The 17,886-nt window shown below is 36.0% G+C and overlaps 1 protein-coding gene across 1 annotated transcript; it reads left to right on the forward strand.

Annotated features, from left to right (window-relative positions):
* Positions 1-7,889: 7,889 nt before the first annotated feature.
* LOC119265223 (putative uncharacterized protein DDB_G0290521) lies at positions 7,890-16,333 on the forward strand. The gene is made up of 8 exons (XM_037545116.1): positions 7,890-10,285; positions 10,376-10,547; positions 10,730-10,960; positions 11,739-11,993; positions 13,006-13,071; positions 14,334-14,404; positions 15,918-15,961; positions 16,146-16,333. The coding sequence occupies exons 1-8, from the start codon at positions 10,085-10,087 to the stop codon at positions 16,195-16,197; spliced, it is 1,092 nt and encodes a 363-aa protein (XP_037401013.1). The 5' UTR covers positions 7,890-10,084; the 3' UTR covers positions 16,198-16,333.
* Positions 16,334-17,886: the final 1,553 nt, after the last annotated feature.

A 17,886-nucleotide genomic window follows, 5' to 3' on the forward strand; every position in this document is an offset into this window, starting at 1 on the left:
TAAAAGAAAGGCTCAATAATATAATGAATATACATATCAAAATATTAAACTCTTCTCTATTACAACTTACATTTTTTTTGGGAGACCTGCTTTCAGTTTATCAAAGAGTGTGTTTACATGCACTTAATAATCTGATAGCTGCAGAAAATCATATTTTGTCAGTAATCTGATCAACACATGAGAAAAGTAATAATGTAAAACTCCGGTTCTACATGAGTCAGACAATAATTGGATTTGTGCATTGCAACAAGCCAATTAACTCACAGAATAAGACATGACATATATGTAATATAAAACAAAGTTCGTGCGGCTGCATTTTTAAAACATCACACCACTTTACCTGAAAATATGAGCATACATCATCTATAAGATGAGTAAAAATTTAAATCCTTCATTTCGTCAAGCATGTAGTTGGGTTCAGCGTCGCTGCAACAAAACTGTTTTATTGCCACCTCGAGGCAACACTGCTTGCATATGTCTGCTACCGCGGTCTGTTTCACAAATGCACTGACAGAGAAATTTGAAGGAAATCAGACTAAGAGTTTACATGCACTGAGAAAATTACTGAGCTAAAATATAGCTCCCTTTTTTTAGATTTCTTAAATGGATTTCTAGACCTTACTCCGATCTGAGAAATCAGAGTATGCTGTTTACATGACCATTTGATTAATTAGATAACTGCAAAATCTGATTATGATTAGATTATTGAGTGCATGTAAACACACACAAAGAGATTTGCAGAGACATTTTTCCACACCTTAAATGTTCAGTCTTAGAAGTTGGTTGCATTTTCTGCTTAACTCGTTTGTTTGTTTGAAACCTCTATAACTGGTAATAATGTTTGTTAATATTTTAGTGTTAATATTTTTTCTGTGTAAAGTTTTATTAATGCTTTGCTACGCTGCATAAAAACAGTGTAGACAATATTTACAATGATTCTAACCAAAATATTTCACTGTTCAATGTTCAATGAGCCGAATGCCTCCATATCTGTAACATGTAACCCATGAGAGTGGTTGTTTAGTTTATGCACTGCCTAATAACTGTAGAGAATATAATTGATAAACTTTACAAATATAACTTCTGATACTGGTTGTAACATCTTTTTTCAATTCAGTATATCTGACATTTTAGCAAAAACCTTGAAAAACAATATTTGTGATATTATATCTCTAAATTCCTAAATTCTTTTAATAATCTTTTAATACTTGCATACTTCAGTGTATCACTCTTGGCTAGTGATGTTATTGTATCTTCAGCTGCTCTCACACAGTTCATGCACGAATCAACATTAACTAGATCACTAGACAGTTAACTCATTATCTCAGGATAACAAAGTTAAAATTACATCAAATGTCTTCTCAACATATCACTACACTCATTATGCTATCGATGCTGTCATAATAGCCTCTGGCCTATCTATATTAATTATAGACTATAAGTAAGAATAGCTTACTCATGGCCTGAGTGTGTGAACAAGTCCTTATCAGTACAAACACAACTGGTGGATCTAATAGTGAATTACCCTGGTTTTATTAGACCTACATTAAGCCTGTATAAATGGAAGTTTTTAGGTTCTTTTCTGCAGGTCCCCTAGTGGTCATTTTATTAGTAGAATGAAAAATGCAATATTTGTAATTGGTATAATGTAATAATCCTCAATTGTAAGTGTTATCAGATTAACTATGACACTGTTGGCTCACTGTGTGTGAAAAGTTTTGATTCTGTCACAGGCAATAGCGAGATATGAGGGATGGAAGAGGAGGGGTGAGAACACCCTGCTGTGAAAGTTAAAACCATATGACCAGTGCTGACCGGATATTATTAGGGTGGTTGGCCAATTTTAGCACGGAAGTGTCATGGTGATGGCATTGTGTGTGTATCAGGCAGATGTGTGTGTTGCTATGGTTTTTTACACAACTCAGTGTCACTGTAGGGTTGGGAATAGTCCATCAACCAAAAAATATCTAGCCAAGAGTGGACCATGGTCATATGGATTATGGTCAGAAACTGACCACTGATAAAGGGTTTGAAGATAAATTGCACATGGAAAATATTCATGTCAAAGCTGTGGTTTCAAACTGTGAACCCTCAAGGTGTACCAGTGAGGTAGGGATTTTTACCAGTAGTGCAAAAAACTCCAGCAATCATGTTGCCTGATACACTCCAGCTGCAGTCAAAAGATATATGTGGAAGAACTGTAAAAATGAGATCCCATTCTTGATGGGAGTATGTTGGTTTCTGCCCTTCTAAAGCCAAAAACAAATTGAAATAATGCCATCGTCATCAGTGACCTGTGAACGTGATATTTACATGGTTATTTTACTACTAAACTTACAATGTCTGCTTTGAAATGTCAAAGCAAACTTCTGCTTCAATGTACTCAAAGTCAAAGTCAAAGGTAAGACATAAATAGTCTATAAGCCTTTTTAATGCATGCTGTGGCAGTACGCTTTAGCCTAGAATCACCACTATCACAATGATCACTCCTTCACCCAAATAACATCTGGTCAGCAGTGGTTCTATGGAGATTCTTTTTAAATTTAATTTTTCATTTAAAAACATTTTCATTTTTTGGATTACGTAAATATCAATAGCTGCAATGCTATTTTAAAAGCTAACCAAATGCAATGGTGGAAATGGTATTTTTCCTTTTTTACCTCATTTGTCACAATTTGTCATTTTGCCATATTCACAAAGCATCATGCTCTAACAATATTGTACTGGATATGAGGGCATGTTACTGCCTTAAAAATTATGCAAACTGCAACTGAACAATAGTTTCTGTGGCATGTCAGCTCCAAAAGGCAACTGCATTCACATCATCTAGGGTTTTAGGTTTGCTGTGTTGCTTGTACCTCTCAGCTATATTAAAGTCAGCTATGCTGTCTTCATTGTGGGATATAACATAGTTGCATCTACTAAGTTGGCCTACCCACAGTTTTGCAGGCCTACCCGATTATGCATTTCTGCCTACACCACTACCACAATGGTCACTGCTTCACCCAAATAACATCTGGTCAGCAGTGGTTCTATGAAGATCTTTTTCCATTGATGATAGTGGCTGATGGACTGCTGACCATTCATTGCATATCTAACAGTAGCAGGGCTTTCAGAAAGTCAGTCCGACTGGCACAAGCTAAGGTGCAAATTCTACACCATGTGCCACCTTGTGAAATTTCAAGTCACCCAAGCAATTAGAGTCAAAGTATAAATTTCCATGCCATAAATATGGATTAAATGCCACAGAGCTGCAGACAAGGCGACTTCACAGGAAGCCTTTTAAGATTAGAGCCTCTTAGTGATAAGGGTCTCATTACTGACTGTGGAAAGGCCTGACTCCATTAGTCTCGACATCCCTTATGTGCAACTCTTTTAGCTAAGTCTGGATTTTTAATGTTTCGCTATATTTAGAAAATAAACAGCATGAACAATATTCACAATGATTTTAAACAATATGATAAACAATATCTGCTTAGCTTTTTTGTTTTTTTTTTGTTTTTTTTGCCTATGCTATGTGAAGCAACCTTGGGTTTGTGGAAGGCACTACATAAATGTAACTTATTATTATTTATTTCTTATTTCTTATTGTTATTATTATTAGTAGTAGTATTATTATAATTAATAATAATAATATGCTTGCTTATTTGTTCATTTGCTCTTTATTTTTTTTATATCTACAGTTCCTCTGTGTTTATAACATATGGTTTATGCCTCTTCTAATAACCGAAAAGAACAATACTTTTATAAAGTGAATATGCTTCTTGCAAATAGCGCCATGCAGCAGTGAGAGTATAACAAGCAAATTTTTAAAGGTCAACACAGAAGTATGTCAAATCAACTTTGTCTTTCTCATTTCAGCTTCTTCTTCTTTCTCAAATCCATGAAAGACGCTCCTCTTGTATCCCCTGAGACTAGGCTGACAATGTTCAGAGAAGAAGCAGAGAGTCTAGAGGTGGGTTCAGTGAATGTTTAACAATGCAGAATGCTTCCTCACATTTATCTGAAAAAGGTTTTTGTTTTTAAATATACATTTCAGAATAACTCTTGAAATGCAGTACTCCAATGTAGTGTAAATGACTGAACATGCTAATCTAATCTAATCTAATCTAATCTAATCTAATCTAATCTAAACATATTATATGTAACATCAAAATGAAACTTTCATTTGCAAGTAGAGCTACAGATGTCCAGAGAGGTCATTTTTTTCTGGAGTGTTACCTGGAGATCACAAGAGGGTTAGCTTGTTATATTGAGATATCTTGTTTTCTCAAAATAACAACATTGTTATCTTGAGATAACAAGATAGTTAACTATTTCAAGACAACAAATTTGTCATCTTGAGATCACAAGACTGATTACAGATTATCTTGTGATCCTAATGTAACAAGTTAACTAACTTGTTATCTCAAGATAACAACTTCGTTATCTTGAGATCACTAGACAGTTGACTCATTTTAGGATAACAACTTAGTGATCTCGAGATCACAAGAGAGTTAACTTGTTATCTCAAGAAAACAACTATTGTTTTCTCAACATCACAAGATAGTTAACTTTTTATCTCAAGATAACAACTTTGTTATGTTAAGGTCACAAGATAATTAGCTTGTTATGTCAAGATAACAATCCAGAAAATTATAGCTTCCTTATAGCCTCTCTGGATGTGTTAAGATTAGTTGATTAAATTTTGATGACTCAAAAAAATGGAATTCAGAATTAAATCAACAAGGATTAGTTTACCGTTTGGATAAATGTTTAAAATTCTGGAATAGAGCCTAGGCACACTTGTCTATATGCATATTTGCCACAGTGTTTATATATATGAAGAGGGAAGTCAACGGAAAACAAGTAGAAGAAGACAGTTTCCAAAACTGGAGTGACTGAGGCTTCTGCTTATTTTGTTGCTGTTGAAAAATTAATAATTTGCATTTGATTGCTGTTTTATCTGGAAATGTAACAAAAAATTTGTGGTCTCATACTTTTGCACTGTCCTGACAAGTGATACCAAATTTATATATAATATTATATGGTTTTATGGTATATTTTAAATTTATTTTGTCAAGTAAATGCATTTTTATTTGTTTGGACTCAAAACAATCAATAGATGACTTAAATGCTAATATAATTCATAGCTGCAGCTATTTTACAGCCAAGCAAATGCACTGCTGGAAAAGATATTTTATCCTACTTACCTCGTTTGTCACAGTTGGCCATTTTATCTGATTCACGAGGCTGTTCTACACATCATGCTCTGACAATATTGTACCTGGATGTGAGGGCATGTTACTGCCTTAAAAATGGTGCAACTGCAACTGAACAATGGTTTTTGTGGCATGTCAGCTCCAAAAGGCAACTGCATTCAAAACTTTTAAATGGATAATGGATGTTTTACAATGGCAATTACTAGACTGCTAGACTGCTCTGTTGTGATTCTATGTCTGTGGCAGATCAGAACAGAATTCTCTTCATCACATCCTCTCACACAACAGGGGACTTTCAATCATATGCTTGTCATGCCGTGTTGTACTGGTCATTTTCAGAGAATTCATTATCAGCTGTGTTTCTTTTCAGCATGTGTTACATGGTAAGATACAACAATACATTTGAGATTTGAATCATTTGATTTGATATTTCCTGGGGCAGAAATGTTCTCACTGTTCCTGCAGCTCCATTCCCTCTGGAGTAAGAGCTGTTAGCAGCCATGTTCAATGCCTACATGTTCAATATGAGCAAATGTAATGTGATGCCTCTGTCATTTAACCTGGCTCCACAAGTTTCCCTATCTTTTGTATCAGAAATTTGCATAAAGTTAAATAAAAGGCTAGCATAGGAAAATTAAATTTTGCTTAAATGAAATGCCCTAAAGTGCCAGTACTAAATGCGCTATACATGCCGTGTCTAACAGGTCAGGAAAAGAAAAAAACATTTGCATAGACATGACAGTTAGTCCCGTTAGGACCACAATCATAGAGCCTATACGGGAGTAGTACGCTTGTGCTTTTGTGAACGATTGCATGTACAGTTTTCGTACAGTGTTCGCTCAAACAGGGTTTTACTCATAGGACGTCAATTGTGAAAGGTTGAAAATTCACTATATTTTGCCAAGTATGTTACACATACAAGGAATTTGTCTTGGTGTGTCCAGACATGTGTGATTTGTAACATACTAAGCAGAAGTTATGAAATAGTTCATATGGAATTAGCTATTAGAAAAATTGGCCTTTTATCAAATGGAATTATTTCACCCCTTAAAATCCCAGACTTTACATAATGAGTTTTATTATTCAGTAAAAACAGGGACTTCAATGCAAACTGGTTATTTTTTGTGTATTAAAACCTTGGGCCTGCTGGTGGGCCCTTGCCATTTAAAACACAACAGATTGGCATACATGCCATAACAAGGACAGACATAACACTTATTAACTTTTCTAAAAGGTGGTTGCTAAGGTGATGCTATGCTGTTGCTAAGGTATTGCTAGGCCAATGCTATAATATCGTTGGTTTTTGCTAGGATGTTGTCATGTCATTGCTGTGGAAACCCAAGTGGTTACTGAGGTGTTGCTACGCCTTTACTAAGGCATCCAAGGTGGTTGTTATGTTATCCAAGGTGACTATGTTACCTCCCTCAGTACTCTTCCATTTCCCAGAATTCCCTGGCTAATCGTATGATTCCTCCCTCACAGTATTGGCCTATGACAGATCAGCATCACCTGAATACTGGTATACTACGCTGTGTCTTGCCCTGTTTAATCTGTTTGGATTTCATTGTTTCTTTATGAGGTATTGCTTCTGTTGTCGAGCTATTGAGCACTTGGTGTGTGATTCTTGTGTATCGACCTTGGTTTTGTATTTTTCAATTCTGCTTTTTGTCTTTTCCATTTGGACTGTGTTTGACTGGACTTAGTACTTTGCTATAGCCATTTGGTTTTTTACTCCTGGTTCTGTCCTTCGCCTGTTTTTTTAAGTACTTCTGTGGATTTTTCTGATTTCAGTAAAGCCTCAGTTGTTCATTTTGTAAAAATTCTGTATATAACAGTTTTAACCCCTTAACAGTCCAGTTTTGATTAACTCAAAGGCTTATTACTCAGTAACTACAGGGACTTCAGTGTAAAACTAATGGAGCTATTCTTAGGTTAAAGAAGTGAGGGAAAAAACTTTGACCTGTTAAAGGGTTAATAGTGTGTGTCTACTCAGACCTGCACATTTAGGGATATTCATATCTGCATGTGTACAAATATTCACACCTCTTTAGTTACTTTTACACAACTCTTTATTATTATTTATTCTATTTATTGTATTTTCCTGTTATTTGTGTTTTATTTGTCTCTTAGTTAAATACTCATTACCCACTGTGCAATCTATTATTATTCTAAAATATGGAAAATAGTATGTTATTTTAAAAAGTACACCAACATAAAGATACATACATACATACATATAAAACTGTTCTTAAACTGAAAAATATAAAAAGAATAAACAGATGAACAAAAAATGTTCCCCTTTGTTTCTTTATGAAGCAACTAATATCATATATGCAGTAGGTTCTTGCACTGAAGAATTAATGAAGGTAAAAGGTGGTTTAAAGCTGAAATGAAAAAGCATTGCTTTTTTGATCTACATGTTTTGTAATTCTGTAGAACAACAGCTTACGAGCTTGTAGCAACACATTTACATGCTAGCTGTAGTATTATACATGTAGTTCTGTCTGAAAGCACAATCTAAAATTAAACAATTAGAGAGATATGTAGTAATGCATATTTTTGTTTCTGGAAATGCATGTTTAATCATTTTATCTCTGAAAAATGCAACATAATATCTGAATTTGTTTGCATGTTAAGAAAAGATTGTGGACTAACCTTAAAACTACATGTAAGCTATTTCAACCCGGTCTCACTCCCTATGCGTATGAAATCGTACGCAAAACTAAACACTGGGATGCGTACTCATGCGTACGCAGAGAGCTGCGTACAAATGTTACGCCGCTATCAAATACATGTAAATACTCGCCGATTCCCGACAAATCGATCCCTAGGCTATATTTAGGTGTCCAAACTGATCGTAGTATCTACTCTGTACAGTATATTAACGCAAACGCTAAAAAAAGATGAGACATTTGACGTTTTACGAGTTGAGAGAGAGAGACATAGAGAGAGATGCACTTACTGAGCGAATGCCTAGAATACAGTGGGATTCGGTCAGAATTCTTCACTAAAAAGACCAACATAATCGCTTTATTAAAACCCTTCCTGAGCAATGATGTCTGAGGTAAATATAAGCGTGCTATACACTGGAGCACAGTATGTTCAGGCCTGCCACAGAGTAAGGGACGGAGATACACACCAATGAGCACACACGTTATTATTAATTAATAATAATAATAGTATTAATATTAGTAATTAATATATTATTCATAATTCTGTTATTAATTAATAAACTATGAGAGTTTAATAGTTTCATAGTTTAGGGTTTGTTCGGTTTGTTTTTGGCTACTTTTTTCTGATGTGTGGAGACAAACGTAATTTTCACCTAAACGTATTCCTTCTTTTATTCTCTGTTTCTGGTTCTTCTCAGGTTCTGATATGCCTAAATGAACTGATTAGTATCCAAGCTCAAATAATGATGGATTTTACATCTTCAGAAGTGATGTGCGAGGTTGCCAATTTAACAAAGGAATTTACTTTTAGTCATTCTTGTTCGTTTTAGTTAACCTCACTTGTAACAGGAATTCATTCATAATAGACCACGTATGGAAACATCCCAATATATGTATGTATTTAGTTAACAAGAATGTGCTCAGACAAAGACTCTTACTGTGAAGTTCTGGTTGCATTGGTAAGGTTGCTATCCAATTTGAGCGCGATTGCGACCATCGATATCAAGGTTTTGAAGCAAAGATCGTTTAAGGGAGGGTCTAAGTTAGGGCACTACATTTCATACAGCCTCATTTATGAAAGCTAATGCATTGAAGTGAAAGTGAGCGCCCCCCATCTTTCGGACTGTGTGCACTTCCGCCCGATCCTCTGGACACGGAACCACAGCTCGCTTTTCCCTCCACACGGTGAGTGTGTAAGCAGTCCGGTGCTTAACTTGACTTCGTTTTAATAACAGACACATGCAATTCTGAATACATTAACAGTTTTTTTTCATTAATATAAACTTAAATAAAATGCAATATTAAGTAGGAGCTCGGTTTAACATCCCAAGAGTATAAGACAAATGTGCACAGTCTGGTCATGCTGCTAGCTAAACTAGTAAACTAGCTTAGATTAGCTAGCATGCCTTTAATAAACTTGAGATTTTAATCACTCTTCCTTTTGTAAGTATCGCAATTTCTATAAAGTTATGTTGCCCTGTGCACCATGTAGTAGTTTACTTTTGACATGCTAAGAATGCGTGTCGGTGTTTAACAGGTGAAAATGTTCTTTGCTAGCTAGCATTAGAGCTGGCCTAATTAGAGCATGTGCCTAATATGTATACCTAAATAATCCACAGGTCTACACTAACATTACTCAAACTGTATGTCCATTAATGAATGATATAGAAATGACATTACAGCTAGAGCTGGTTGATATGTGAATTGTGAAAACATGAGTAAGAAGTTTTCATGATACGTGGTAGTATTTAATAAATGAGTTAAAATATTTTCAGAGTATAAACGCACAATGATATTTTTTTAAACATTTCACACACTGTGCTCTACCAAATCTAGTTGGAGAGGCCTAATTACTTTTATTACTGACAGTATCTGCAATATGCTCCGAAAAATTATATGGTAACATTAAATGTTTTGACATCTATTTTTTTCTTTTCACAGACCTTTCAGATCCCTCCTCACATCCATCTATCTCTCTATCCTTTATAGCGACCCAACGACACTTTTAAGAGCCACTCGTCTGTCTGTCTATCCATACATCCGTTTATAATCTGATTATAGATAATCAATTTGTCTATCTACCTATCTGTTTGTCTATCTATATATCTATCTGTCTATCTCTCTATCTACTTACCTACCTACCTCTCTGTCGTTCTACCTTTTTGGCTTTCTTTCTGGCTGTTCATCTGTCTGTCTGGCTGACTGGATACCATGCCAGGTTCAACCCAAAAGACCTGCCAGTCATGCAAGGCACAAATAAATGTTGGCTGTAAACACTGCAAGCTGTGTGGGGCTTCTCAGCCCCAGAAAGTGAAATTGCAGCAGGCCAAAGACAAAGCATCAAAGGAATGGGCCCAAAAAATGTTGAATGGAAGAAACACCTCAAAGCTGATAAATTCCACCAATCTTCTAGTAAGTTAACTAATAATAACTAATCACATGGACTGTTTACATACATGGGTTTTGTAATACTACTAATATGTACTTATTGTTAACTTACAGCTCCACAAGTTTCACATGTTGGGTTATTACCCCCTTCTTCTTCTTGGGAGGAGGAAGACGAGGCAGGCCACAAATTTTAGGGCAGATGTTTTTTATCCTCAGCAGTTTTCTTCAGAAATGGAGAGGACATCAATTTCTACAATTCGTTTGCTGTATGAAGGTCTTCTAAAAGGCATGTTGAAATTAAGTGCATTGAGTATTTCACTCATTCATTTTCTGTGTCTCTCATATCTGCTTATCAAATCAGGAGGAATGAATGTTAATATGTCCTTCAAAGGACTGTAATTACTATAACATTACATTATAATAGTGTGGTATTATAATAACATTATAGTAATGTTTTTCTTCACGTAGTGGCTCTTAATCCAGAAGCCAACCCCAACTCTTCAAATGCTCCTGAGACCAACACCAGCTCTGCCCATACTCCTGAGACCAACACCAGCTTTTCACATGCTCCTGAGACCAACTTCAGCTGTTCAGATGGTCCTACAGAGAACCCCAGCTCTTCAGTTGCTCCCCTTCATACTGAACCTACATACACCTTAATTCTTACTCCTGTTACATCTGAAAAGGAAAATTCCACAGGTGAGACCCTTGCAAGCAAAGAACACAAAAGTTCCTGTCAGATGGTAATATTCACTATTATTACTCTTTCAGTTTATTACATTGAACTGTTAATGGTGTATCACTACGCTCATAAATGTGTTTTATATTTGTGTATTTACACAGTCATTTATACATTGTTTATAGATACATACAGATTAGTCACAAATTTAAGCAATAAACAATAAAAATGTTCATTTGTAAGGTGATCCCAAGCTGCTAGAAAAGTTTATTGCCCCTTGGCATAGATGCAACCACCTTTATAATCCAGTGATTATTCTGGTCAAAATGCATCGTTCATGTATGTCTCTTAACTAAAATCAGTCCTTCTGAGAGTGAAAGCAAGTACCAAAAAATAATGCTTAACATTCACTGAATGTGTTTGCGGGTCCAGAATTCTATTTCTCACTCATATAACATAATTTATTAAGGTTTCTATAAAGTAACTGAGTTAGAACATAGATGTTCGTGAAGGCTACATTAACTGGACTTTTTATCTTACGCACTTACTATATGGGCAATAGGCCGACACAATTAATTTTTTATCTTTGTTGGTCCAGTATTGTTCCCTTTCTGTTAATGGAAATAGAAGAGGTTTGCTGATAAATTGTGCAGCACAATCTACACAACGGTCAATTACTGTAAACTTGTAAAATATATTGGCGATGTACTTGGCACCATGAATGAAACACGAGAGGTTTGTATTATCGGTCATGCATTCTGTGGAACTGTAGTTAATAAAATATTTTCCTCAACTTAGTGGTTCTTAATCTGGAAGTCAACCCCAGCTCTTCAGATGATCCTGAGACCAGCCCCATCTGTTCAGATGCTCCTGAGACCAGCCCCTTCTCTTCAGATGGTCCTGAGGCTAGCCCCAGCTTTTCAGCTCCTCCTGAGCCCCGCAGCAGCTCTTTAGATGAACTCAATCCAATTCTCTCCCCTGTTACATCTGGAAATGGGAATTCCACAGACAAGTACCCCTGCAAGAAAAGAACACAAGAAGTAACACCAAATGGTAAATTATTAGCTTCACTATACTTTTTAAGGTTATTGCATTGAACTGTAATCAGTCATTATGCAATAATACGACAGACAAAACAATCTAAGATTACATTTTCACTTTCAGCAGAGAGTTAGCAAAAACAGCTAGCCTCTTGTTTACCATGAAAACTTGATAGTCTGTTTAGTTGTTGAACAATGGCACCCATGCCCATCATTTGCCTATTAAGCAACTGACACCCGCAATGCAGACCTAGCCGTGTTTAAATATCCCATAAACTAGTAAAGTAGATGAATGAAACGTTTGTCAAATCGTCAAACAATTAGCACCCACATCGGTACAGTTAATAAAACTATTGTATCATTGGAAACAAATCTAACCTTTATTAGATTCGTATTTGTGTAATCATAATTTTATGTATGTATCTGTAATGTATATGTATATTCAAATAATAATTCTGATGAAGAAATAATGTTGTTATATTTGTCATTGTTTCAGATCACTCTTATTGAACTGCGAATGAAAATAAGTATTAGATTCCTTAACATTCACTGAAGGAACCAGCAGGTTCAGACTTGTAGTCTTCCCTCCTTAAACTTTATAATACCTTGGTTGTTTTGCATTGTTTTCTATGTAGCAACTGAACAACAATGACAGTGCAAGTGAGACAGTAGTTTCTCCAGGTTGGAACCACATGGGTGACCATGTGGTTTATTTGAGACATGAATAGAACACTGAGATGAAATGTGTTTATATGGCCTACTTGTTTTGAACTCATATGAAGCAGAAATAAAATGCAGGGTAACAATACATGTAAAAAAAATATTTAACACTACTATTTAGACTAATTTTATGTGTAGTTATATAGATGCATAGTTATATAGTTTGCCTGTTTACTTCTAAATAAGAGTTGTGTTGATGTCTTCACTCAGCCAGAATGCATTGATGTCACAACTCAGCCAGCTTGTGCTGCAGCGAAAATTTCGATGTCACAGCTCTAACTACTAATATGTTTTCTTTCATCTAGTGTCCAGCTCGACATTTAATCGTACTTTTCCCTGCAAGAAAAGAAGAATAAAGATCAACCCAAGTGGTAAAATCATATTCTCACAATCTGGGGTTCTATTGGGTTCATCTATTTAATTGAATTGATGTATAACTGAAATTGTAATTATTTTTACCTAGACTAGTTTATTTGATTATATTAAGAAGAATGTAATATTTCAGAAATATTTTCTCAGGTGCCTGAAACATTTGCATAGTACCAAATACTGGTGCATGCAGCTCAAAAATTATAATTTCATCAAAAAGTTCATTTATTTCAGTAATTCAGTTCAAAAAGTGAAACTTATATATTGTATAGATACATGACAAACATAGTGATCTATTTCAAGTGTTTTTCTTTTAATGTTGGTAATTCTGGCTTACAGTCAATGAAAACCCAAAAGTCATTACCTTAAAAAATTAGAATATTATATAAGACCAATTTTTAAAAAGATTTTTAATACAGAAATGACTACTGAAAAGTATGTACAGTATATGCACTCAACACTTGGTCAGGGCTCTTTTTGCATGAATTACTGCATCAGTGCGGCGTGTCATGGAGGCGATCAGTCTGTGGCACTGCTGAAGTGTTATGGAAGACCAGGTTGCTTTGATGGCTGCCCAAACCATCACTGATTGTGGAAACTTCACACTAGACCTCAAGCAGCTTGGATTGTATGCCTCTACACTCTTCCTCCAGACTCTGGGACCTTGATTTCCAAATGAAATGCAACATTTACTTTTAGCTGAAAACAAGACCTTGGACCACTGAGCAGCAGTCCAGTCCTTTTTGTCTGTGAACTGCCAGCTTCTTTAGCAATGACCTTTTGTGGCTTACCCATCCTTGTGGAGGGTGTCAACGACTGCCTTCTGGACATCTGTCAAGTCAGCAGTCTTTCCCATGCTAGTGTAGCCTATTGAACCAGACTAAGGGACCGCTTTAAAGGCTTAGAAAACCTTAATTTTCTGAGATAATAACGTTTGGGTTTTCATTGACTGTAAGCCATGAACATCAACATTAAAAGAAATAAACGCCTGAAATAGATCACTACGTTTGTCTATCTATACAATATATGGCTTACACTTTTTGAATTGAATTACTGAAATAAATCAACTTTATGATGAAATTCTAATTTATTGAGATGCACCTGTACATTACAAACACTGGATATCTGGTAGGTTTACAGCAAAAGGTTGGCCCTGAGTACTAGAACCACTGCATTATAGGACATTGCTTTAATTAATCTAAATATATGACTACATACATTAACAAAGCTGGTCATAATGAAATTTGTACTGTTTGTACTTTAGAATGCCCTGTCCACACTATGGCTGACACCTACCCAGTCCAAAAAATTTTATCACAGAGGGTATCAAAAGAGGTGAGTGATCATTGTTTCAGTGTATAAGATAAGATAAGATAACACTTTATTAATCCTGAAGGAAATTGCAGATCCTGAAGGAAATTCATCTTTTGAATGCAAACTGAGATAAAGGGTCCTATTTTTATGATGTGTTAGGATAAACACATGCACAGTGGGAAAAAATATAGGCTATATTCCAAAATGAATGTCTCATCGTCACAAATCATCTACGTATCCAATCCAAGAACACATTAAAAGTAATTCAGCTCTGACTTAAGACTCAGTTCTACCCTGGTATAAACATGTTTAAAGCTACAGGTGTTCTCTGAATGTCTGGTACACCAAACACCCTGATGAGGTAAAATATTATGACCACATGCCTTATATGCTGTTGACCAAATGCCGCATGCCACCACAGTAGCTCCAACATGCTGAGGCAAGGCCTCTGAAGGTGCTCCGTGGTATACGGTACCCAGACATTAACTGCAAATCCTTTGCATCCTGTAAGTTGCAAAGTAGAGCTGCTGGATAGGACCTGCTGTTGCAGTACATCACAAATGCTTAATGTGATGTCACAAATGATTAAGCACAGATGCTTAATCTGCTTAAGATCTGGAGGTCAGGGAACTCTTTTGCATGTTCCTCAAACCGTTCCCAAACGGTGTGCAGTGTGGCAGGATGCATTATTAGGAGTCATCCTGAAAGATATCACTGCCATCAGGGAACCTGTACCTGACCCATAACAATGTTTAGGGAGGTGGAATGTGTCAAATTGAGCAACCCTCAGACAACCTTCTTTCATTGTTCCAAGGTATGATTCTCATGACGCATTGTGGGCGCATGGGACAAGCCTGGACACTCTGACAGGACTTTAGCTACAGCTAAACAGCCACATATAAGATAAGATAGCCTTTTATTATCCCACAGGGGTAAATTTGCAGCAAGGTGCAATACATTGTGTAGCTAGTATTAAATGTTTTTTTTTTTTTATTATTATTTGTGACCCAGTAGCCCAGACAATATAGCCTTCATTGTCTCATCAATGAGCTTTGAGCACCCAACACCTTCTTGCAGGTTTGTGATTTGCCATTTCTGAGATGCTCCAGATGCCCAGGCTTCTGATGATTTGGTCACTCAGGTCTTCAATCTTGCCGATTTCTCCCTAGAACCAACATGCTGACTATGAGAAGCAACTGTTCAGTTGTAATGTATCACAAACCTTGACATGCGTCACTGTCATAATATCGGTGTTTGCTTCATCTGTGAGTGGTCATAATGTTTTTTACTTTGAGGTGTATAAATCTTGTGATTTTATGATGAGTATTATCTTGAAACTGATGCTGTTTATTGTTCTGTCTTTGAGATGACAATATTTGTAGCCAAGTCCTAGACTGAATGAAACCACTGTGGTATTGTGTGTCGATTCAGCATAATGTCTTAGAAGATGTTGTGGTGTATTTGTAGCGAGACCAGGTCAGTAACACTGTAATTGGACTGTGGAGTGTAATGAATAATTTATATTTCATCATAGGGCACAAAAGAGGTCAAAGTCCGTTGGCAGCAGTGTTCTGGGTGGTATGTGAACTTTGTCATTTGTGATTTAATTCTGAAATTAAAATGTGAAAGTTTATGTACTTACATAAGCAAGTCACTGCGGAGGATAGAGAGGATTACAAGGCTCATTTCTATTCACACTCCGATTTATAAGAATGTATTTTACGTAATGTGATGCCTTATATTTTGTTTTCTTTTTTTGCAGTGGCATCAAGTGGAAAGACACATGGGAGCCTTTCAACGAGATATTCCCGTAGTAATGATTTGAAATAATACTCTAAATTATTCATTTTGGAATTTTGATGTTTAGCATAACTATTTCTAGGTGATGTGTTATTTATTCATCATTACCCTTGTCATTCATAAGGTTATTATTGTTCAATAAAGATATTGTGCAACATCTTAAAACAATACTTGTATGTGGAATTAAAGTGTTTACCCCACACACCTTTTCTTTACCTACATATCACTTAAAATTGATATAATATTGTAAAACTTCATGTTGTATTTCTAATTGTTCTTAACTTGTAGCACCACATTCTCAGAATCAGTCATGTTCGCAATTTCAGTGATACACTATATTGTCTGTTTTGCCAAAAGTAACAATCAAAACTTTTGGTCATACAATTACCTGCAGAAAGCTCTGGGGCATTGTTGGGTCATTATCACTTATTTTATTGATTAGTCAGTCACATGCTTACACCAACATTAGATTTGTAATGATTTTCACTTATTCTAAAACATCATTATACTTTAAAATTAATGGTTGGGTTATTTTTGTACCATGAAGTGTATTGCGCAGGTTTATAGACATGGCCCTGTTCTACACTGGCTGTGTACTTCAACATAAACGATAAAGTTGTGTAATGATAAAAACAGATCAGTAACACGATTGGATATAAAAGAGCATCCCAGAGTTTCAGAAGTAAATAAGGAAATCATGGACATGGATCATCATCCGGGCTAGAGGAGGAGAGGGACCATCTGGTTTGTCATCGGAACACAAAAGGCCAGCATGCATGGTGGTATGTGGTAGAGGGCTAAGTGGATAAGTGCATATGGCATTTGGCATTGTGCACAGTTTGGCAACGACAAATGACATTTGATGCATTGTGAAAGGAAAAATAGGACAAAGGACACCCCAAACCATTCATGTATATACCTGTGCCCTTGTAATTCAGGGTGTGAGTTTGAAGAGGATTGGAGAAAGTCAAAAATTTGGTCCAAAGGGTTTTTTTGGACCAAAATTTTGACTTTCTCCAATCCTCTTCAAACTCACACTCTGACTTAGGGAGACCCAAACTTGGACTGTGCTGGTCTTATTTTCAATGTAGGTCACTCCAAAGCAGAGATCTCATAATCCCAATTCCAATCTACTCAAGTCACCAAAATAGGTGGGTTTTGTACAGTAGAATTTTACAACTCTGAAGACATATATGGCTTCAGTGAAACATGTACTATGTTAATGCTTAGTTTGTGAGTTTTAAGCTCATTTCTTAAAATAAACTAGCATCCCATTTCTTGATCCTACTTCACATCTATATGACATAGTTCAAATAGGTGTGAATTTGCATCCCAATTGACATTATTTGACACAGTTCATATAGATGTGAATTTGCATCCCACTCACAAAGAATGTTCATGTGGGCAGGCCCTTGTTGCTAGGTGCTTGTAACAATGGACTAACCATGTATATATAGTGAAGAGTAACACTCTATGAGGGGGTGCAGCTACCTCCATCCATTGGCCCGCACCACCCAAATCCATATTACATTATGATATATGATGTAATATATGTATGTATGTATCTAATATGATGTATCTAAATTTTGGTTCAGCTGCGCTCAGCGGTTGGCCCTGTCTGGCCCTGTCTCCGCCCTTTGACCTAGGGGTCCGTGCTTGCAGTATGTTCATCTAGGGGGACTTTACAATGCGTCCATGCAGCA

The sequence above is a fragment of the Pygocentrus nattereri genome, chromosome 15, assembly GCF_015220715.1.
Source record: "Pygocentrus nattereri isolate fPygNat1 chromosome 15, fPygNat1.pri, whole genome shotgun sequence".
In the NCBI taxonomy this organism is placed as follows: domain Eukaryota; kingdom Metazoa; phylum Chordata; class Actinopteri; order Characiformes; family Serrasalmidae; genus Pygocentrus; species Pygocentrus nattereri.

What these genes read in the sequence shown, in the direction of transcription:
- LOC119265223 (XM_037545116.1), top strand. Translation starts at nt 10,085, where the DNA reads ATGCCAGGTTCAACCCAAAAGACCTGCCAGTCATGCAAGGCACAAATA. An exon ending in TGAAAAGGAAAATTCCACAG is followed by an intron (nt 10,961 to 11,738) that starts GTGAGACCCTTG and finishes TCCTCAACTTAG; the next exon opens with TGGTTCTTAATCTGGAAGTC. An exon ending in AATAAAGATCAACCCAAGTG is followed by an intron (nt 13,072 to 14,333) that starts GTAAAATCATAT and finishes TTTGTACTTTAG; the next exon opens with AATGCCCTGTCCACACTATG.